This window comes from Oncorhynchus nerka, linkage group LG23 (assembly GCF_034236695.1).
Source record: "Oncorhynchus nerka isolate Pitt River linkage group LG23, Oner_Uvic_2.0, whole genome shotgun sequence".
Taxonomy (NCBI): domain Eukaryota; kingdom Metazoa; phylum Chordata; class Actinopteri; order Salmoniformes; family Salmonidae; genus Oncorhynchus; species Oncorhynchus nerka.
The window spans coordinates 7,459,433-7,482,745 of NC_088418.1; the positions used below are offsets into that span (position 1 = coordinate 7,459,433).

The following is a 23,313-nucleotide window of genomic DNA, read 5'->3' on the forward strand; positions in this document are numbered from 1 at the left end:
TTTCCGTCAGTGCCAAGAAGTCGAGGGACTGGAGGGAGACATAGGCGGAGATGAACTCTGCCTTGTTGGCCGCAGATCGGCAGTTCCAGAGGCTACCGGAGACCTGGAACTCCACGTGGGTCGTGCGCGCTGGGACCACCAGATTAGGGTGGCCGCGGCCACGCGGTGTGGAGCGTTTGTATGGTCTGTGCAGAGAGGAGAGAACAGGGATAGACAGACACATAGTTGACAGGCTACACAAGAGGCTACGCTAATGCAAAGGAGATTGGAATGACAAGTGGACTACACGTCACGAGTGTTCAGAGAGTTAAGCTTACGTAGCAAGAATCTTATTGACTAAAATGATTAAAATGATACAGTACTGCTGAAGTAGGCTAGCTGGCATTGGCTGCGTTGTTGACACTACACTAATCAAGTCGTTCCGTTGACTGTAATAGTTTCTACTGTGCTGCTATTCGGGGCTAGCTGGCTAGCTAGCAGTGTTGATTACGTTACGTTGCGTTAAAAGAACGACAATAGCTGGCTAGGTAACCTAGGAAATCGCTCTAGACTACACAATTATCTTTGATACAAAGACGGCTATGTAGCTAGCTATGTAGCTAGCTACGATCAAACAAATCAAGCCGTTGTACTGTAATGAAATGAAATGAAAAATGTGATACTACCTGTGGAGCGAAGCGAAATGCGACCGGATTGTTGAGTGCAGAAGTTCTGTTCGGTAGACGTTGGCTAGCTGTTGGCTAGCTAGCAGAGTCTCCTATGTTAAGGACGACATAAAACTACACACTCTAAACTACACAATTATCTTGGGTACGAAGACAGCAAAGACAACTATGTAGCTAGCTAACACTACACTAATCAAGTCGTTCAGTTGAGTGTAATAGTTGTGCTGCTAATCGGTAGACGGTGGACTAGCTAACGGTGGACGTTAGCTAGCTGGCTAGCTGCAGGGCAGTGTAGACTGCGTTAGGACGACGAAATACGATAATTACGCAATTATCTATGATACAAAGACGGCTGTGTAGCTAGCTAAGAAGGAATTGCTAAGATTAGACAAATCAAACCGTTGTACTATAATGAAATGTAATGAAATGTAATACTACCTGCGGACCGAGTGCAGATGCGACTGTGTAGTGTGTAGTCATAAAGTAACTAACCTTGGTAGGTTTAGTCAGTGTCCTAACCAGCCAAAAAGTAACTAACCTTGGTAGGTTTAGTCAGTGTCTTCATCCATAAAGTAACTAACCGTGGTAGGTTTAGTCAGTGTCCTCATCCATAAAGTAACTAACCTTGGTAGGTTTAGTCAGTGTCCTAACCAGTCATAAATTAACTAACCTTGGTAGGTTTAGTCAGTGTCATAACCAGACGTAAAGTAACTAACCTTGGTAGGTTTAGTCAGTGTCCTCATCCATAAAGTAACTAACCTTGGTAGGTTTAGTCAGTGTCATAACCAGACATAAAGTTATGTCTGGTTGGAGCGAGCGGTCGCATCTGCACTCGGTCCGCAGGTAGTATTACATTTCATTACATTTCATTATAGTACAACGGTTTGATTTGTCTAATCTTAGCAATTTCTTCTTAGCTAGCTACATAGCCGTCTTTGTATCATAGATAATTGCGTAATTATCGTATTTCGTCGTCCCTAACGCAGTCTACACTGCCCTGCAGCTAGCCAGCTAGCTAACGTCCACCGTTAGCTAGTCCACCGTCTACCGATTAGCAGCACAACTATTACACTCAACTGAACGACTTGATTAGTGTAGTGTTAGCTAGCTACATAGTTGTCTTTGCTGTCTTCGTACCCAAGATAATTGTGTAGTTTAGAGTGTGTAGTTTTATGTCGTCCTTAACATAGGAGACTCTGCTAGCTAGCCAACAGCTAGCCAACGTCTACCGAACAGAACTTCTGCACTCAACATTCCGGTCGCATTTCGCTTCGCTCCACAGGTAGTATCACATTTTTCATTTCATTACAGTACAACGGCTTGATTTGTTTGATCGTAGCTAGCTACATAGCTAGCTACATAGCCGTCTTTGTATCAAAGATACTTGTGTAGTCTAGAGCGATTTCCTAGGTTAGCTAGCCAGCTATTGTCGTTCTTTAACGCAACGTAACGTAATCAACACTGCTAGCTAGCCAGCTAGCCCCGAATAGCAGCACAGTAGAAACTATTACACTCAACGGAACGACTTGATTAGTGTAGTGTCAACAACGCAGCCAATGCCAGCTAGCCTACATAGTCAACAACGCAGCCTCTGCCAGCTAGCCTACTTCAGCAGTACTGTATCATTTTAATCATTTTAGTCAATAAGATTCTTGCTACGTAAGCTTAACTTTCTGAACACTCGTGACGTGTAGTCCACTTGTCATTCCAATCTCCTTTGCATTAGCGTAGCCTCTTGTGTAGCCTGTCAACTATGTGTCTGTCTATCCCTGTTCTCTCCTCTCTGCACAGACCATACAAACGCTCCACACCGCGTGGCCGCGGCCACCCTAATCTGGTGGTCCCAGCGCGCACGACCCACGTGGAGTTCCAGGTCTCCGGTAGCCTCTGGAACTGCCGATCTGCGGCCAACAAGGCAGAGTTCATCTCCGCCCTATGTCTCCCTCTCCAGTCCCTCGACTTCTTGGCACTGACGGAAACATGGATCACCACAGACAACACTGCTACTCCTACTGCTCTCTCTTCGTCTGCCCACGTGTTCTCGCACACCCCAGAGCTTCTGGTCAGCGGGGTGGTGGCACCGGGATCCTCATCTCTCCCAAGTGGTCATTCTCTCTTTTCTCCCCTTACCCATCTGTCTATCGCCTCCTTTGAATTCCATGCTGTCACAGTTACCAGCCCTTTCAAGCTTAACATCCTTATCATTTATCGCCCTCCAGGTTCCCTCGGAGAGTTCATCAATGAGCTTGATGCCTTGATAAGCTCCTTTCCTGAGGACGGCTCACCTCTCACAGTTCTGGGCGACTTTAACCTCCCCACGCCTACCTTTGACTCATTCCTCTCTGCCTCCTTCTTTCCACTCCTCTCCTCTTTTGACCTCACCCCTCTCACCTTCCCCCCTACTCACAAGGCAGGAAATACGCTCGACCTCATCTTTACTAGATGCTGTTCTTCCACTAACCTCGTTGCAACTCCCCTCCAAGTCTCCGACCACTACCTTGTATCCTTTTCCCTCTCGCTCTCATCCAACACTTCCCACACTGCCCCTACTCGGATGGTATCGCGCCGTCCCAACCTTCGCTCTCTCTCCCCCCGCTACTCTCTCCTCTTCCATCCTATCATCTCTTCCCTCTGCTCAAACCTTCTCCAACCTATCTCCTGATTCTGCCTCCTCAACCCTCCTCTCCTCCCTTTCTGCATCCTTTGACTCTCTATGTCCCCTATCCTCCAGGCCGGCTCGGTCCTCCCCTCCCGCTCCGTGGCTCGACGACTCATTGCGAGCTCACAGAACAGGGCTCCGGGCAGCCGAGCGGAAATGGAGGAAAACTCGCCTCCCTGCGGACCTGACATCCTTTCACTCCCTCCTCTCTACATTTTCCTCTTCTCTCTCTGCTGCTAAAGCCACTTTCTACCACTCTAAATTCCAAGCATCTGCCTCTAACCCTAGGAAGCTCTTTGCAACCTTCTCCTCCCTCCTGAATCCTCCTCCCCCTCCCCCTCCTCCTCTCTGCAGATGACTTCGTCAACCATTTTGAAAAGAAGGTCGACGACATCCGATCCTCGTTTGCTAAGTCAAACGACACCGCTGGTTCTGCTCACACTGCCCTACCCTGTGCTCTGACCTCTTTCTCCCCTCTCTCTCCAGATGAAATCTCGCGTCTTGTGACGGCCGGCGCCCAACAACCTGCCCGCTTGACCCTATCCCCTCCTCTCTTCTCCAGACCATTTCCGGAGACCTTCTCCCTTACCTCACCTCGCTCATCAACTCATCCCTGACCGCTGGCTACGTCCCTTCCGTCTTCAAGAGAGCGAGAGTTGCACCTTCTGAAAAAACCTACACTCGATCCCTCCGATGTCAACAACTACAGACCAGTATCCTTCTTTCTTTTCTCTCAAAACTCTTGAACGTGCCGTCCTTGGCCAGCTCTCCCGCTATCTCTCTCAGAATGACCTTCTTGATCCAAATCAGTCAGGTTTCAAGACTAGTCATTCAACTGAGACTGCTCTTCTCTGTATCACGGAGCGCTCCGCACTGCTAAGCTAACTCTCTCTCCTCTGCTCTCATCCTTCTAGACCTATCGGCTGCCTTCGATACTGTGAACCATCAGATCCTCCTCTCCACCCTCTCCGAGTTGGGCATCTCCGGCGGCCCACGCTTGGATTGCGTCCTACCTGACAGGTCGCTCCCTACCAGGTGGCGTGGCGAGAATCCGTCTCCACACCACGTGCTCTCACCACTGGTGTCCCCCAGGGCTCTGTTCTAGGCCCTCTCCTATTCTCGCTATACACCAAGTCACTTGGCTCTGTCATAACCTCACATGGTCTCTCCTATCATTGCTATGCAGACGACACACAATTAATCTTCTCCTTTCCCCCTTCTGATGACCAGTGGCGAATCGCATCTCTGCATGTCTGGCAGACATATCCGTGTGGATGACGGATCACCACCTCAAAGCTGAACCTCGGCAAGACGGAGCTGCTCTTCCTCCCGGGGAAGGACTGCCCGTTCCATGATCTCGCCATCACGGTTGACAACTCCATTGTGTCCTCCTCCCAGAGCGCTAAGAACCTTGGCGTGATCCTGGACAACACCCTGTCGTTCTCAACTAACATCAAGGCGGTGGCCCGTTCCTGTAGGTTCATGCTCTACAACATCCGCAGAGTAAACCCTGCCTCACACAGGAAGCGGCGCAGGTCCTAATTACATTTACATTTAAGTCATTTAGCAGACGCTCTTATCCAGAGCGACTTACAAATTGGTGCATTCACCTTATGACCTCCAGTGGAACAGTAGTGCATCTAAATCTTTTCAGGGGAGGGGTGAGAGGGATTACTTTATCAGGCACTTGTCATCTCCCGTCTGGATTACTGCAACTCGCTGTTGGCTGGGCTCCCCTGCCTGTGCCATTAAACCCTACAACTCATCCAGAACGCCGCAGCCCGTCTGGTGTTCAACCTTCCCAAGTTCTCTCCACGTCACCCCGCTCCTCGCTCCTCCACTGGCTTCCAGTTGAAGCTCGCATCCGCTACAAGACCATGGTGCTTGCCTCACGGAGCTGTGAGGGGAACGGCACCTCAGTACCTCCAGGCTCTGATCAGGCCCTACACCCAAACAAGGGCACTGGTTCATCCACCTCTGGCCTGCTCGCCTCCCTACCACTGAGGAAGTACAGTTCCCCGCTCAGCCCAGTCAAAACTGTTCGCTGCTCTGGCCCCCAATGGTGGAACAAACTCCCTCACGACGCCAGGACAGCGGGAGTCAATCACCACCCTTCCGGAGACACCTGAAACCCCACCTCTTTAAGGAATACCTAGGATAGGATAAAGTAATCCCTCTCACCCCCTCCCTGAAAAGATTTAGATGCACTACTGTTCCACTGGAGGTCATAAGGTGAATGCACCAATTTGTAAGTCGCTCTGGATAAGAGCGTCTGCTAAATGACTTAAATGTAAATGTAAAACTAACCTTGGTAGGTTTAGTCAGTGTCCTAACCAGTCATAAAGTAACTAACCGTGGTAGGTTTAGTCAGTGTCCTAACCAGACATAAAGTAACTAACCTTGGTAGGTTTAGTCAGTTTAACCAACGCCATAAAGTCAACCTTGTGGTTTAGTCAGTGTCTAACCAGCCATAAAGTAACTCACCTTGGTAGGTTTAGTCAGTGTCCTAACCAGTCATAAAGTAACTAACCTTGGTAGGTTTAGTCAGTGTCCTAACCAGTCATAAAGTAACTAACCTTGGTAGGTTTAGTCAGTGTCCTAACCAGTCATAAAGTAACGCAATAGGTCTAAATATACATGTGTCATAACAGTGTTATAACCATATTATGACAAGTTATGTCAGCTATTATTATTATTATTATTATTATTATGACATATTTTGAGGCTTATGACGCTCGGTGTCCCAGTAAAATGTTACCAAACTTTCGATCTTCAAATCAACACTTTGATGTATATAAAGGGTACTCACCTTGTCTGACAAAGTGTTCAAGGAAACGAATATAGCGACAACACAGGAATTAAGGTTGCATTGTGTCCACGCGATGCCAGCTCCTGTAAGTACAAAAGAGTTCTGTAAATAAAATAAAATAAAATTCACTGTTACACAGTCACCCATTATACATTGAGGTTATAATGCCCGAGAAGACGGTGTTTCGAGGATATATTGTGACGGATGTTTGTTGTCCATTGTTTACAATATATCCACCAAAACACCAGCTTCGAGGGCACTCTCATTTTATAAACGGGTTACCCAATTCAAATAATGATTCACATATTTTCATTAAATAAATATATATATATATATATTGATGAATTTATTCATGATATTTCATCTTTCAACAAGATATAGTGCCGATACAAATCTAGGGTTGCTACCCAAGCTGGTTGGTCATTCGTTCTATCGGTTTGGTTGCTAGAGACCCGACCCAGTCGTTCAGTCTTTTGTTCTGTATCAATGGACCCAGCTTCTTGAGTCATTCAGTCTTTTGTTCTGTATCTGTGGACCCAGTCGTTCAGTCTTTTTGTTCTGTATCTGTGGGCCCGACAGTCATTCAGTCTTTTTGTTCTGTATCTGTGGACCCGACCCAGAGGTTCATCTTTTTGTTCTGTATCTGTGGGCCCGACCAGGGTTCATCTTTATGTTCTGTATCTGTGGACTCATTATCTTTTGTTCTGTATCTGTGGACCCGACCCAGTCGTTCCAGTCTTTATGTTCTGTATCTGTGGACGTGACCCAGTCATTTATTCTTTTTTCTGTATCTATGGACCCGACCCAGTCGTTCTGTATCTGTGGACCCGACCCAGTCGTTCTGTATCTATGGACCCGACCCAGTCGTTCAGTCTTTTTGTTCTGTATCTGTGGACCCGACCCAGTCGTTCTGATCTATGGACGGGACCCAGTCGTTCAGTCTTTTTTGTTCTGTATCTGTGGATGCCCGACCCAGTCAGTCTTTTTGTTCTGTATCTGTCCCCGACCCAGTCATTTCTTTTGTTCTGTATCTGTGGACCCGACCCAGAGGTTCAGTCTTTTGTTCTGGACCCGACCCGTATCTTTTTGTGGGACCCGACCCAGAGGTTCAGTCTTTTTGTTCTGTCTGTGGACCCGACCCAGAGGTTCAGTCTTTTTGTTCTGTATCAATGGATGCGACCCAGTTGTTCAGTCTTGTTGTTCTGTATCTGTGGACCCGACCCAGAGGTTCAGTCTTTGTTCTGTATCTGTTCTGTTCTGTATCTAAATGTTCCATTGGGACATACTGGTATCTGGGACAACGTTTGTTGTTCTTATCCTTTGCTTGTTGTTCTGTATCTGTGGAGCCAACTTTTGTTCTGTATCTGTTCTGTTCTTCTAAATTTCCATTGGCAGGTCAGGTCAAAAAGCGCAAACAGAATAACAGCAAAGTAGCTGTATTTGCGTTTGTTTCAGCTGTTTTCTAGTGACGTTTATTTGGACACATCCATAACAATGAGCTAATGATCCACGATTTCACCCGGAGTAGAACATGTGCTCTCTCATCAGGACACTGTTGTTCAGAGGAGCTAACCAACAACACAGCTAACACAATCACTTCAAACTGAAGCTAGAAAGACTGCAAACTAGCTGCACTTCGTTTTGTTTGACCTGTTTGTACAGTATGTATCCATAAAAATGATGCCAACTGATTCATGATTTAGACTGGCTGAGAAACGCTGCCTGTCTGTCTCGTCCGACTTCAGACTCATTCATTACTACGGGACAGCTGGAGATCTAATTTAAATATTGAAACAATGTTGCAAATGTCAGAGAAACATTTGAAAACTAACTGTTAGTCTAAAATAAATGTGAGATAATGTCTAGATGCTTTTTATAGTGGAGATCAAGTTTATAAATTGCCTGGCTGGGCTGATGAGACGGTGGATTGCGCAGTCAGATGGAACAGAGTAAATAGGCATTTTAACGTCATAGATTTAACCGGTGGTAATTTATGGAACAGACGTCGGATGGACTGCGGTTTTAACCAATCAGCATTCAGGATTAGAACCACCCATCCTATAATGGATTATAATAGGTGTAGAGTATAATAGGATTGAATAGAACAGAATAGAATGCACATGCAAGCTGCAAATATCAATACAACATATGTTTCTCTACTGTACCTTGATGTAAGGATCTGGTCCAGAGCCTCCCTCTCTTGGTTCTTTCAGAAGCAACACATGCATTTCGACAGATGACTCAGAGCCCTGTGGAATAAGACAAGAAGGGATACAACGTAATGTTACCGTCTGTCAATGATGAACATCGTTAACACATTAAAAAAAATCCACTGAATGCAGATTTACACTATTTAGTGAGATTATAAACTGAATGACTGACCCGGTGCAGTAGCTTCCGAACAGAAGGTTGACGGGGGTGTGTAACCCCGTAGAGGGCTAACGTTACACCCAGCGCCTGTCATATGTCGCCTACTGATAACAATGCTGTTGAGCCATGAATCAACTGTTTTCATAGCTCGGACCATTTATCAATTAGAGGCATGCGGTGTTATTCAGTCAGCTGTAGAGCTCGGGTCTCTCATGCACCAGTGTACTGTACGTTTTATGTACTTGCAATGTTGTTATGTTATGCAATACAATTCAAATATGGAGCTGTCACTTCTGAGCCAACGCGATACATTACTTGGCATCGTAGACGCAACCATAAAACAATAACTGCACACACAATAATTATCATGCTTAACTATTGAGCTAACTAGTTTTCGTTTTCAAGTCAACAGAAAATGAACAGAAACCGTAGAAAAATCAACAACAATTGGATGTACACAAACACTGTACCTCAAGCTCTTCCTCCAGCTGGCTTCATGGCTACTACTAAAACGAGAAAATAGGGGACATCAAAATAGTCATGTTTTGTTAGGATAATACTTGAGCAATAACAATGAATTTTATCACTACAGTTACAATTATAGAAAGTAATCGTTTGTTTTTTTCTTCTGGAACAGTTCAGTAAACAATATTCTAACATATTTTAAATATAATTTAAAATACAATATATATATCCCTTTTAATCAAAATGGTTTATTCCATTCTGCTGTCAGAATGAGAAACTGGACGCCATTGCGGTTCCACACTCGGACATTCCAAGCATAACGAAGCATGCAACAATTGATCCAAAATGGCCGCTACAGTGTCTCAGTTTCTCAGTACACCAACTCCACTTTAATCCCTTTCCCCATACGCGTGGTATCTGTTTAGGCAGCATGGCTTCTTCAGCGAAAAGACGAGCAGTTGGAAAAGGAGAAAATCCCACTGATAGTGAGGATAACAGCTCTGATGAAGGATTGGAAAACGACGGGAATTCATTAGAGAATGACAGCGGATCAGAAGAGGAGATCAATGAAGTAGGATAATGTCTCTAGTGAACGCTATATTCCTGGCCTAGCAGGCTAGCTAGCATTGGCTAAACGTGTTAGATGGGTTAGATAGATAGATAGCTTTTTTTTAAACAACTGTTCATATCAATCTAGTTAACGATGGTTAAGTATGCTAGGGACATGCTAAACATTGCCAGTCGATCACTTCAGAGTTTTAAACTAGATAAATAGTGAAATGCATGAACATTTACACACTTAAAAACCATAAGAGTAGTTTAGACAAACAACACAATCGAAACCAGTATTGACACTAAAACCGTCCCCATCAAGTCCAAAACATTGTCTCGGGAGTCGGGACTTGTATTAAAAAACATTTTTTGTTTGTTTCAGGAGGTCATTGTAGACTTTGAGGCCCATGCCATTACTCACAATGACTACAACGGGGTCAAGAAACTCATGCAACAGCTGTTTCTGAAGGCTCGTGTCAATACATCCGAGTTGACCGATCTCCTCATCCAGCAGAATCATATTGGAAGCGTCATCAGGGTAAGAAACCAGACGCGTTGAGACTATCAGACCATCACTAAATATGCATCATACAATTTAACGTATTATATTAAACTCCCAAAATATGATTACACACATATGCTCTCTTCAAATCAGTTGTATTCGTCGTATCAAATCAGTTGTATTCATGTTTAGCAGATGCTATTGTGGGTGTAGCGAAATGCTTGTATTTCTAGCTCCAGTTTCCTTCTCCCACATCCAACGGAGAACAATTGATATGAATTCAGTAGCATCATGTAAGTCTTTCTGCTTGTTTTGTTGTCAGCAAGCAGAGGTGCCAGAGGACAGCGATGATGACGAGGATCCAGCCGATGAGGTGTTTGGTTTCATCAGCATGCTCAACCTCACTGAGAGAAAGGTAGGTACAGTCAGATGTTATGTTATCTATTTGGGGTGGCAGGTAGCCTAGCGGTCAGAGCATTGGGCCAGTAACCTAAAAGGTTGCTAGATCAAATCCCCCGAGCTGACAAGGTAAAAATCTGTCATTCTGCGCCTGAACAAGGCAGTTAACCCCACTGTTCCCCGGTAGGCTGTCATTGTAAATAAGAATTTGTTCTTATAACTGACTTGCCTAGTTAAATAAAGGTTAAATAAATAAAAAAATATATATAATCTGTGAAATCACTAAACTTGACATTTTCTCAACCAATGAGATGTTAAGAGATAAAAGACATTGTCGTTCACTCTTCTCTCTGTCTGAATCTGATATTTTAAAAGGTCGACCTTGAGGAAAGATCAATGTATTAGCTTACTTCCTCTTCCTGCCTACTGCACTAGCCTGCATTTTGACCAATCACGGCAGTCTGGTGAATAAGGTCTATATGTTAGTAACTGTGTTCTGATCCGTCCACAGGGTGTCCAGTGTGTGGAGGAGGTAAAGGATCTGATCCTGGGTCAGTGTGAGAAGAGTTGTCCCCATACTATGACAGACGATCTGGAGAAGGTCCTCAACGACACCAGTAAGCCTGTGGGACTGCTGCTCAGCGAGAGGTTCATCAACGTGCCCCCACAGATCGCCCTGCCTCTCCACAATCGCCCTGCCCCTCCACAGCTACAGTGAGTCTCTGTCTAAGCCTAACCCCCACAGATCGCCCTGCCCCTCCACAAACAGCTACAGTGAGTCTCTGTCTAACCCTAACCCCCACAGATCGCCCTGCCTCTCCACAAACAGCTACAGTGAGTCTGTCTAACCCCCACAGATCGCCCTGCCTCTCCACAAACAGCTACAGTGAGTCTCTGTCTAACCCTAACCCCACAGATCACCCTGCCCTCCACAAACAGCTACAGTGAGTCTCTGTCTAACCCCACAGATCCCCTGCCCCTCCACAGAGCTACAGTGAGTCTCTGTCTAACCCCCCACAGATCCCCTCCACAAACAGCTACAGTGAGTCTCTGTCTAACCCCCCACAGATCGCCCCTGCCTCCCACAAACAGCTACAGTGAGTCTGTCTAACCCCCACAGATCGCCCTGCCTCTCCACAAACAGCTACAGTGAGTCTCTGTCTAACCCCCACAGATCGCCCTGCCCCTTCACAAACAGCTACAGTGAGTCTGTCTAACCCTAACCCCCACAGATCACCCTGCCTCTCCACAAACAGCTACAGTGAGTCTGTCTAACCCCCACAGATCGCCCTGCCTCTCCACAAACAGCTACAGTGAGTCTCTGTCTAACCCCCACAGATCGCCCTGCCTCTTCACAAACAGCTACAGTGAGTCTGTCTAACCCCCCACAGATCATCCTGCCCCTCCACAAACAGCTACAGTGAGTCTGTCTAACCCTAACCCCACAGATCGCCCTGCCACTCTACAAACAGCTACAGTGAGTCTGTCTAACCCCACAGATCGCCCTGCCCCTCCACAAACAGCTACAGTGAGTCTGTCTAACCCCCACAGATCACCCTGCCTCTCCACAAACAGCTACAGTGAGTCTCTGTCTAACCCTAACCCCCACAGATCACCCTGCCCCTCCACAAACGGCTACAGTGAGTCTCTGTCTAACCCCCACAGATCGCCCTGCCCCTCCACAAATAGCTACAGTGAGTCTCTGTCCCTGCCCCTGCCTCTCCACAAACAGCTACAGTGAGTCTCTGTCTAACCCTAACCCCCACAGATCTGCCCTGCCCCTCCTACAAACAGCTACAGTGAGTCTCTGTCTAACCCCACAGATCGCCCTGCCCCTCCACAAACAGCTACAGTGAGTCTCTGTCTAACCCTAACCCCCACAGATCACCCTGCCTCTCCACAAACAGCTACAGTGAGTCTCTGTCTAACCCTAACCCCCACAGATCACCCTGCCCCTCCACAAACAGCTACAGTGAGTCTCTGTCTAACCCCCACAGATCGCCCTGCCTCTCCACAAACAGCTACAGTGAGTCTGTCTAACCCTCCACAAACAGCTACAGTGAGTCTGTCAACAGATCGCCCTGCCCTCCACAAACAGCTACAGTGAGTCTCTGTCTAACCTAACCCCCACAGATCACCCTGCCACTCCACAAACAGCTACAGTGAGTCTGTCTAACCCCCACAGATCGCCCTGCCCCTCTAAACAGCTACAGTGAGTCTCTGTCTAACCCCCACAGATCACCCTGCCCCTCTAAACAGCTACAGTGAGTCTCTGTTTAACCCCCACAGATCACCCTGCCCTCTAAACAGCTACAGTGAGTCTCTGTCTAACCCTAACCCCCACAGATCACCCTGCCCCTCCACAAACAGCTACAGTGAGTCTCTGTCTAACCCCCACAGATCGCCCTGCCACTCTACAAACAGCTACAGTGAGTCTGTCTAACCCCCACAAATCACCCTGCCCCTCTAAACAGCTACAGTGAGTCTGTCTAACCCCCACAGATCACCCTGCCCCTCTAAGCAGCAGAGTCCAGTTACCTCCCCTTTCTCTTTCAGTTATCCCACCTGGGTCATGTTCATTAGGGTCACAACTCCAAAGAAAACATCCTGAAACAGGGATGGACTACCTGCAGTTGTCCAATAAGAAACTCAGTTTTTTGATTTACATTTCATAATGTTAAAACATGTTCTGTTGCAGATTACTGTACTGTCAACAAGACGTGCTCTCAGATTACTGTACTGTCAACAAGGCGTGCTCTCAGATTACTGTACTGTCAACAAGACACGCTCTCAGATTACTGTACTGTCAGCAAGACACGACAAGACTGTCAACAAGACATGCTCTCTCAGATTACTGTACTGTCAACAAGACATGCTCTCAGATTACTGTACTGTCAACAAGACACGCTCTCAGATTACTGTACTGTCAACAACTCAGATTAACTCTACAACACATGCTAGATTAAGACGTGCTCTCAGATTACTGTACTGTCAACAAGACACGCTCTCAGATTACTGTACTGTCAACAAGACACGCTCTCAGATTACTGTACTGTCAACAAGACACGCTCTCAGATTACTGTACTGTCAACAAGACATGCTCTCAGATTACTGTACTGTCAACAAGACATGCTCTCAGATTACTGTACTGTCAACAAGACATGCTCTCAGATTACTGTACTGTCAACAAGACGTGCTCTCAGATTACTGTACTGTCAACAAGACATGCTCTCAGATTACTGTACTGTCAACAAGACACGCTCTCAGATTACTGTACTGTCAACAAGACACGCTCTCAGATTACTGTACTGTCAACAAGACACGCTCTCAGATTACTGTACTGTCAACAAGACGTGCTCTCAGATTACTGTACTGTCAGCAAGACACGCTCTCAGATTACTGTCAACAAGACACGCTCTCAGATTACTGTACTGTACTGTCAACAAGACAAGACACGCTCAGATTACTGTACTGTCAACAAGACACGCTCAGATTAACTGCTCTCAGATTACTGTACTGTCAACAAGACACGCTCTCAGATTACTGTACTGTCAACAAGACACGCTCTCAGATTACTGTACTGTCAACAAGACACGCTCTCAGATTACTGTACTGTCAACAAGACACGCTCTCAGATTACTGTACTGTCAACAAGACACGCTCTCAGATTACTGTACTGTCAACAAGACACGCTCTCAGATTACTGTACTGTCAACAAGACACGCTCTCAGATTACTGTACTGTCAACAAGACACGCTCTCAGATTACTGTACTGTCAACAAGACACGCTCTCAGATTACTGTACTGTCAACAAGACACGCTCTCAGATTACTGTACTGTCAACAAGACACGCTCTCAGATTACTGTACTGTCAACAAGACACGCTCTCAGATTACTGTACTGTCAACAAGACACGCTCTCAGATTACTGTACTGTCAACAAGACACGCTCTCAGATTACTGTACTGTCAACAAGACACGCTCTCAGATTACTGTACTGTCACATATTTACTGTACTGTCAACAAGACACGCTCTCAGATTACTGTACTGTCAAAAGACACGCTCTCAGATTACTGTACTCTCAACAAGACACGCTCTCAGATTACTGTACTGTCAACAAGACACGCTCCATCAGATTACTGTACTGTCAACAAGACACGCTCTGGCAGATTACTGTACTGTCAACAAGACACGCTCTCAGATTACTGTGACTGTCAACAAGACACGCTCTCAGATTACTGTACTGTCAACAAGACGGTACGCTCTCAGATTACTGTACTGTCAACAAGACACGCTCTCAGATTACTGTACTGTCAACAAGACACGCTCTCAGATTACTGTACTGTCAACAAGACACGCTCTCAGATTACTGTACTGTCAACAGGCAGTCAGTTAAGATCTACGTATTTCAACAAGACACCTTACTGTGGGGGTCAACTGCCTTGTTCATGGGGGTCAGACACGCTCTCAGTACTGGGGCAGACACGCTCAACAGTGGGGGACACGCCTCTGTCAACAAGACACGCTCTCAGTTACTGTACTGGGGGCAAGACACGCTCTCAGATTACTGTACTGTCAACAAGACCTTCAGTTTACTGTACTGGGGGCAGACACGCCTACTTACTGTCAACAAGACACGCCTCTCAGATTACAGTACTGTCAACAAGAACGCTCTCAGATTACTGTACTGTCAGGGGGCAAGACACGCTCTCAGATTACTGTACTGTCAGCAAGACAGCTCTTTACTCTCAGCAAGACACGCTTAGTTACTGTACTGTCAACAAGACGTGCTCTCAGATTACTGTCAACAAGACTACCTGCTCCCCTTAACCACAAGACACGTGCCCCCTCTCTCAGACTACCTGCCCACTGTACTGTCAGCAAGACACGCTCTCAGATTACTGTCAACCAAGACACGCTCTCAGATTACTGTACTGTCAACAAGACGTGCTCTCAGATTACTGTACTGTCAACAAGACGTGCCTCAGATTACAGAACAAGACGGCTTACCACTGTACTGCCTCAACTCTCAGATTACTGTACTGTCAGCAGTCACGCTCACTGTCAGCAAGACACGCTCTCAGATTACTGTACTGTCAACAAGGCATGCTCTCAGATTACTGTAACTGTCAGCAATTACACTGTCACAACGCTCTCAGATTACTGTACTGTCACACTGTCAACAAGACGCTCTCAGATTACTGTACTGTCAACAAGACACGCTCTCAGATTACTGTCAGTCAACAAGACACGCTCTCAGATTACTGTACTGTCAACAAGACGTGCTCTCAGATTACTGTACTGTCAGCAAGACCACTCAGATTACTGTCAGATTACTGTCAACAAGACACGCTCTCAGATTACTGTACTGTCAACAAGACCTCTCAGATTACTGTCAAGACATGCTAGACACACTGTCACTGCTCTCAGATTACTGTACTGTCAACAAGACACGCTCTCAGATTACTGTACTGTCAACAAGACAAGCCACAGATTACTACTGCTCTCAGATTACTAGGCTACTGTCAACAAGACTGTCAACAAGACACGCTCTCAGATTACTGTACTGTCAACAAGACACTAGACTCTCAGATTACTGTACTGTCAACCACTGTCAGACACGCCCCCTCTCAGATTACTGTACTGTCAACAAGACACGCTCTCAGATTACTGTACTGCAAGACAACCACTAGACTACCTGCTCTCAGATTACTGTACTGTCAACAAGACATGCTCTCAGATTACCTGTACTGTCAACCACTAGACTACCTGTCTCCTCAATTACTGACTACTGTCTGTCAACAAGACGTCTCCACTAGATTACAGTACTGTCAGCAAGACACCTCTCAGATTACCTGTCACAAGACACGCTCTAGATTACTGACTACCTGACATGCTCTCAGATTACTAGTACTGTCAACAAGACGTGCTCTCAGACCACTGTACTGCCCCCTCTAACACGCCAAGACACTCTAGACCACTAGTACTGTCAACCAAGACTACTGTACTGCTCCCTCAGACACGCTAGATTACTGTACTGTCACAAGACACCTCTCAGATTACTGTACTGTCACAAGACATGCTCTCAGATTACTAGGCTACTGTCAACAAGACAAGACTACTGCTCAACAAGACACGCTCTCAGATTACTGTACTGTCAACAAGACACGCACTCAGATTACTGTAGTGTCTAACCACAGGCTAGGAAACCACTAGGCTCCTGCAGATTACCACTGTACTGAACCCTCTAACCACTAGAGCCCCCCTCTCTCAGATACCTGTCCCCCCCCTCTAACCAAGACTACTGTCCCCCAACTGACATATTTGACTTACCTGTACTGTCACCACTAGACTACGCTCTCCAGATTATGTAACCACTAGACAGCTGTCCCTACTATTAAAAACATAGACACCATCATTCTCCCAGATTACTAGTACTGTCAACCACTAGACTACCTGCCCAGTCTAACCACTAGACTACTGCCCCCTGATGTCAGTAAGACTACCTGCCCCCCCTCAACCACTTACCTGCCCCTCAACCACTAGCTACCTGCCCCTCTAGATTACTAGGCTACTGTTTTCAACCACTTTTAGACTTAACGAGCTCTCCAGATTAAGACTGTCTACAAGACACGCTCTCGGGAACACTGGGGTTACCTGCCTTGTTCCACCCCCTCTCCAGACTTGCCCCCCACCTGTCAACCACTAGACTACCTGCCCCCACCCCTCTAACCACTCAGTTACTGTCCCCCTCTAACCACTAGACTACCTGCCCTCTAACCACTAGACTACCTGTCAACCACTAGACTACCTGCCCAGATCTAACCACTAGGCTAACTGCCTCCCCCTCTAACCACTGACTACCTGCCTCCCCCCCAACCAAGACCTGCCTCCCCTCTTTACTGTACTACCTGCCAAGACCTCTAACCACTAGGCTACCTGCCTCCCCCTCTAACCACTAGACTACCTGCCCCCCCCCTCTAACCACTAGGCTACCTGCCTCCCCTCTAACCACTAGACTACCTGCCCCCCTCTAACCACTAGACTACCTGCCCCCTCTAACCACTAGGCTACCTGCCTCCCTCTAACCACTAGACTACCTGCCCCCCCTAACCACTAGGCTACCTGCCCCCCCTCTAACCACTAGGCTACCTGCCCCCCTCTAACCACTAGGCTACCTGCCTCCCCCTCTAACCACTAGACTACCTGCCCCCCCCTCTAACCACTGGCTACCTGCCTCCCCTCTAACCACTAGACTACCTGCCTCCCCCTCTAACCACCAGACTACCTGCCCCCCCCCTCTAACCACTGGACTACCTGCCTCCCCCCCCTAACCACTAGACTACCATCATCCCCCTGGCTGTTTCACCAGGCTACCTGCCTCCCCCTCTAACCACCCAGGCTACCTGCCCCAACCACTAGGCTACCTACCTGCCTGATAACCACTAGACTACCTGGATCCCTCTAACCACTAGGCGCCTGTCCCCCCCCTCTAACCACTAGACTACCTGCCTCCCCTCTAACCACTAGACTACCTGCCCCCCCTCTAACCACTAGGCTACCTGCCTCCCCCTCTAACCACTTAGGCTACCTGTCCCCCTTAACCACTAGGCTACCTGCCTCCCCCTCTAACCACTGGGCTACCTGCCCCCCTAACCACTAGACTACCTGCCCCCCTCTAACCACTAGGCTACCTGCCTCCCCCTCTAACCACTAGACTACCTGCCCCCTCTAACCACTAGGCTACCTGCCCCCTCTAACCACTAGGCTACCTGCCTCCCCCTCTAACCACTAGGCTACCTGCCTCCCCCTCTAACCACTGACTACCTGCCCCCCTCTAACCACTAGACTACCTGCCTCCCCCCTAACCACTAGACTACCTGCCTCCCCCTCTAACCACTAGGCTACCTGCCCCCCTCTAACCACTAGACTACCTGCCTCCCCCTCTAACCACTAGACTACCTGCCCCCCCTCTAACCACTAGGCTACCTGCCCCCTCTAACCACTAGACTACCTGCCTCCCCCCTCTAACCACTAGGCTACCTGCCTCCCCCCTCTAACCACTAGACTACCTGCCCCCCCTCTAACCACTAGACTACCTGCCCCCCCTCTAACCACTAGACTACCTGTCCCCCTCTAACCACTAGACTACCTGCCCCCCTCTAACCACTAGGCTACCTGCCCCCCTCTAACCACTAGGCTACCTGTCTCCCCCTCTAACCACTAGACTACCTGCCCCCCTCTAACCACTAGACTACCTGCCCCCCTCTAACCACTAGACTACCTGCCCCCCCTCTAACCACTAGACTACCTGCCTCCCCCTCTAACCACTAGGCTACCTGCCTCCCCTCTAACCACTAGACTACCTGCCCCCCCTCCCCTCTAACCACTAGGCTACCTGCCCCCCTCTAACCACTAGACTACCTGCCTCCCCCTCTAACCACTAGGCTACCTGCCTCCCCCTCTAACCACTAGGCTACCTGCCCCCCCCTCTAACCACTAGACTACCTGCCCCCCTCTAACCACTAGACTACCTCCCCCCCCTCTCTAACCACTAGGCTACCTGCCCCCCTCTAACCACTAGGCTACCTGTCCCCCCTCTAACCACTAGGCTACCTGTCCCCCCCCTCTAACCACTAGGCTACCTGCCTCCCCCTCTAACCAGAGGTTATATACCACTAGAGGCTTATATCCCACTATAGAGGCTGTATACAGTAGAGGCTGTCCCCCTAGACCACTAGGCTACCTGTAGGCCCCCTACTAGAGGCTGTATACAGTAGGCGCTACCTGCCCCCCTCTAACCACTAGGCTGTATACAGTGCCCCTGTAACCAGTAGACCCCCAGTAGAGGCGCTGTATACTAGAGGGCAATAGGCTGTATACTGCCTCCCTCTAACCAGAGGCTACCTGCCTCCCCTATATACCAGTAGGCTACCTGCCTCCCCTCTAACCACTAGGCTACTACTGCCCCCCTACAGTAGAGGCTACAACAGTAGGCTATATAGAGGTTGTATACAGTAGAGGCTACAGTAGGGGCTGTATACAGTAGGGGCTGTATACAGTAGGGCTATACAGTAGGGGCTGTATACAGTAAGCTGTATACTGTAGAGAGTCTGTATACAGTAGGGGCTGTATACAGTAGGGGCTACATACAGTAGAGAGGCTATATACAGTAGAGGGTTATATACAGTAGAGAGCTATATACAGTAGAGAGGCTATATACAGTAGAGAGGCTATATACAGGAGAGAAGCTATATACAGTAGAGGGGCTATATACAGTAGAGAAGTTATATACAGTAGAGAGGCTATATACAGTAGAGGGGCTATATACAGTAGAGGCTATATACCAGTAGAGAAGCTATATACAGTAGAGGCTATATACAGTAGAGAGGCTATATACAGTAGGGAGGCTATATACAGTAGGGAGGCTATATACAGTAGGAGGCTATATACAGTAGAGAGGCTATATACAGTAGAGGCTATATACAGTAGAGGCTATATACAGTAGAGAGGCTATATGCCCAGTAGAGGCTATATGCCCAGTAGAGAGGCTATATGCCCAGTAGAGAGGCTATATACAGTAGAGGCTATTCACTGTCTTGACCATTTGTCCATGTCCCCACTACAGCAAGCCACCATGAAGTTCCACTACTCGGTGCAGGAGGAGACGGACAGCGTCCTGAGCGGGCGGTGGTCCTTCGACGACGTCCCCATGAAGCCGCAGCGTACCGTGATGCTCATCCCGGCAGACAGGATGTCAGCCGTCATGGACAAGCTCAAAGAATACCTGACCGTGTGACCAAAACCGTACAGAGTAAAAAAAACCTCTGGTGAACGAAACAGGACTGATGTCTTTAAAACAAGCCCCTCTGGATCATTCTTTTTGCAATGTAAAATTCGATACAAAACATCGAAAGGACTGGAAAGCTTTTTGTTAAGCGGAGAATAATGTCATTTTGTAACGGTTCCCTTCAGCCCAGCGGTTTTATTTTTATTTTTTAAATGTATCTTTTGACAAAATAAATAATTTCAGACCTTCGGTCGTAGTTCAAAGCACTGTATTTACAGATTCATGTAAAAAACATAGTGATTGTTTTAACATTTCAGTACAAACAATTTCTTACACAATATTAGGGTTATCGAGCAAATGGTGTATTTTTCTGTGAAGGAATATCAGACGTTCAAACTTGATTTGGTGATCTGGATTCATTTATTGGGGTGATACTCTTATTAGAATATAAGCTAATTATTTACTGTAATATCAAATTACCAAGGCAGTTACCACCTGACTGAATTAAAGATATGAACAATAGTGTACGGCAAGTCAGTCATTTGGAAGTTGATCTAACCCAGGGGTTTTTCAAAACTTTCCTCGGGGGGATCCCCCCCCCGACCCCCCCAGCTGTTCCATATGTGAACTATTCCACAGCTCACACCTGATTCATCTAATCACTGAGTCAATCAGGTGACATAGTTCGGGGCTACAACAACATTGTGAAAAGTCTGGGTGTTCTCCGAGGAGCGCTGTTCTCATCAACGATGATTGTCTTTTCAGTAAAAGTTGGTGCAGTGCTGAAGCTCTCCACCAGAGGTCACTGTAGCACACATCTGTCATAAGACTGAGCCACGGTACTGCAGTCCTTATCCGCTTTGCTGTTGATTGTCAGGGTCTGTTGCTTGTCTTGACGTCCAGATCCGTCCCGGTCCAGAATGTGCTGTAGTAGGTCTTTACTCTCACTAGGAGGCAGGTTGTAATAGAAATACTGAGGAGCCGTCTGGATGAACCTACAGAGAGAAGACACTGATATTACAGAAATACTGGAGGGGCCGTCTGGATGAACTATTGGTTAGAGGGGAGGGGCCTCGGGGGTCATTGGAGGAGGGGCCTCGGAGGTCATTGGAGGAGGGGCCGTCTGGAAGAACCTACAGAGAGAAGACAACACTGATATTATAGAAATACTGGAGGGGCCGTCTGACTGAACCATTGGATGAGAAGGTTAGAGGGGAGGGGCCTCGGGGGTCATTGGATGAGAAGGTTAGAGGGGAGGGGCCTCGGGGGTCATTGGATGAGAAGGTTAGAGGGGAGGGGTCTCGGGGGTCACTGGATGAGAAGGTTAGAGGGAAGGGGCCTCTGACCTCATCCAATGCATTTTGAAAAAGAAGACAAGAATGGACATGAGGAGAAATGCATTGAGAAAGAGCCTTAGTTTGGCCCATTGACTTACACTGCAGGGGAGATTTCAGAGACTGTCCGGATACCGTGGTTTCCCGAGAGAGTATACTCATGGAACAGCACCCACTCTGGAAAACCCAATTGATGTGCCTTGGCCCCATAGCTGGAGGCAGGGTGGACCTGAGCCATGTGTCTGTTGGTCAACATGAAGTAGTTTCCTGAGCCATCCACATCACGGGCAATCTGACAACAGGGATAAAGGAACTTCATATTTGTCATTAAACAAATTACTTAATGGAAAGTGACAGGACACTGTCTTCCATACAGGACCCAGGACACTGACTTCCATACAGGACCCAGGACACTGACTTCCATACAGGACCCAGGACACTGACTTCCATACAGGACACTGACTTCCATACAGGACACTGTCTTCCATACAGGACACTGACTTCCATACAGGACACTGACTTCCATACAGGACCCAGGACACTGACTTCCATACAGGACACTGACTTCCATACAGGACACTGACTTCCATACAGGACCCAGGACACTGACTTCCATACAGGACACTGTCTTCCATACAGGACACTGACTTCCATACAGGACACTGACTTCCATACAGGACCCAGGACACTGACTTCCATACAGGACACCGACTTCCATACAGGACACCGACTTCCATACAGAACACTGTCTTCCATACAGGACACTGACTTCCATACAGGACACTGACTTCCATACAGGACACCGACTTCCACACAGGACACTGACTTCCATACAGGACACCGACTTTCACACAGGACACCGACTTTCACACAGGACACAGACTTCCACACAGGACACAGACTTCCACACAGGACACTGACTTCCATACAGGACACCGACTTCCATACAGGACACCGACTTCCATACAGGACACTGACTTCCATACAGGACACTGACTTCCATACAGGACCCAGGACACTGACTTCCATACAGGACACCGACTTCCATACAGGACACCGACTTCCATACAGAACACTGTCTTCCATACAGGACACTGACTTCCATACAGGACACTGACTTCCATACAGGACACTGACTTCCATACAGGACACCGACTTCCACACAGGACACCGACTTCCACACAGGACACCGACTTCCATACAGGACACCGACTTCCATACAGGACACCGACTTCCATACAGGACGGTGAGTTCATTCAGATGTTTAATGTGCATGTGATCCGGTCGGGAATTGAACCTTGGTGTTGCTAATGTAGTAGATTGGGATCTGCCACTTGTGCAGCCGAATAGCTAGCTTTCAGGGGCGTGACACGCTTCAGGAGGGCGGTCACGTATGCGATCCCTTCGGGAATTGAACCTTGGTTTTGCTAACCTCGGGTTGGAAACTCGGTATGGAGTGGAACCGGGAGGAAACGGAACACGCTTAAACGAGCAGTGGGACGTCCTCTACACCAGCACTACGGTTCTCCATTGTCCACCGACCTGCATGAAGAACCCTGCCAGCAGAGCTCTCTTGATGTTGAGTGTGTTGGTCTTGGTTCCGAAGGACGTCTCGGAGATGGGCAGCTCTATTCTCTTCAGGATGTCAGTCAACTCTGACCTGATGGCGTCTGCCGTCTGAAGGGCGCGGTGGTTCAGATGGTAGTCCTGACACCACTTCTCTACGCTGAAGTCTGAGGGAATAACAGAAAGAAACATTCAGCTACAA

General features: G+C 47.6%; 1 protein-coding gene and 2 pseudogenes across 1 annotated transcript; 1 reads left to right on the forward strand and 2 right to left on the reverse strand.

Moving 5' to 3' along the window:
- LOC115120525 (uroporphyrinogen-III synthase-like) overlaps window positions 1-8,922 on the reverse strand; it is a 48,699-nt pseudogene extending 39,777 nt beyond the window's left edge.
- Window positions 8,923-9,313: 391 nt separating this feature from the next.
- On the forward strand, window positions 9,314-20,460 carry LOC135564043 (protein BCCIP homolog). The gene is given in 7 exon segments (XM_065008456.1): window positions 9,314-9,370; window positions 9,372-9,539; window positions 9,903-10,058; window positions 10,345-10,437; window positions 10,933-11,135; window positions 11,390-11,518; window positions 19,968-20,460. Coding segments are annotated over 7 exon segments (1,059 nt in total). The 3' UTR covers window positions 20,221-20,460.
- LOC135563931 (putative pre-mRNA-splicing factor ATP-dependent RNA helicase DHX32) overlaps window positions 20,311-23,313 on the reverse strand; it is a 35,597-nt pseudogene continuing 32,594 nt past the window's right edge.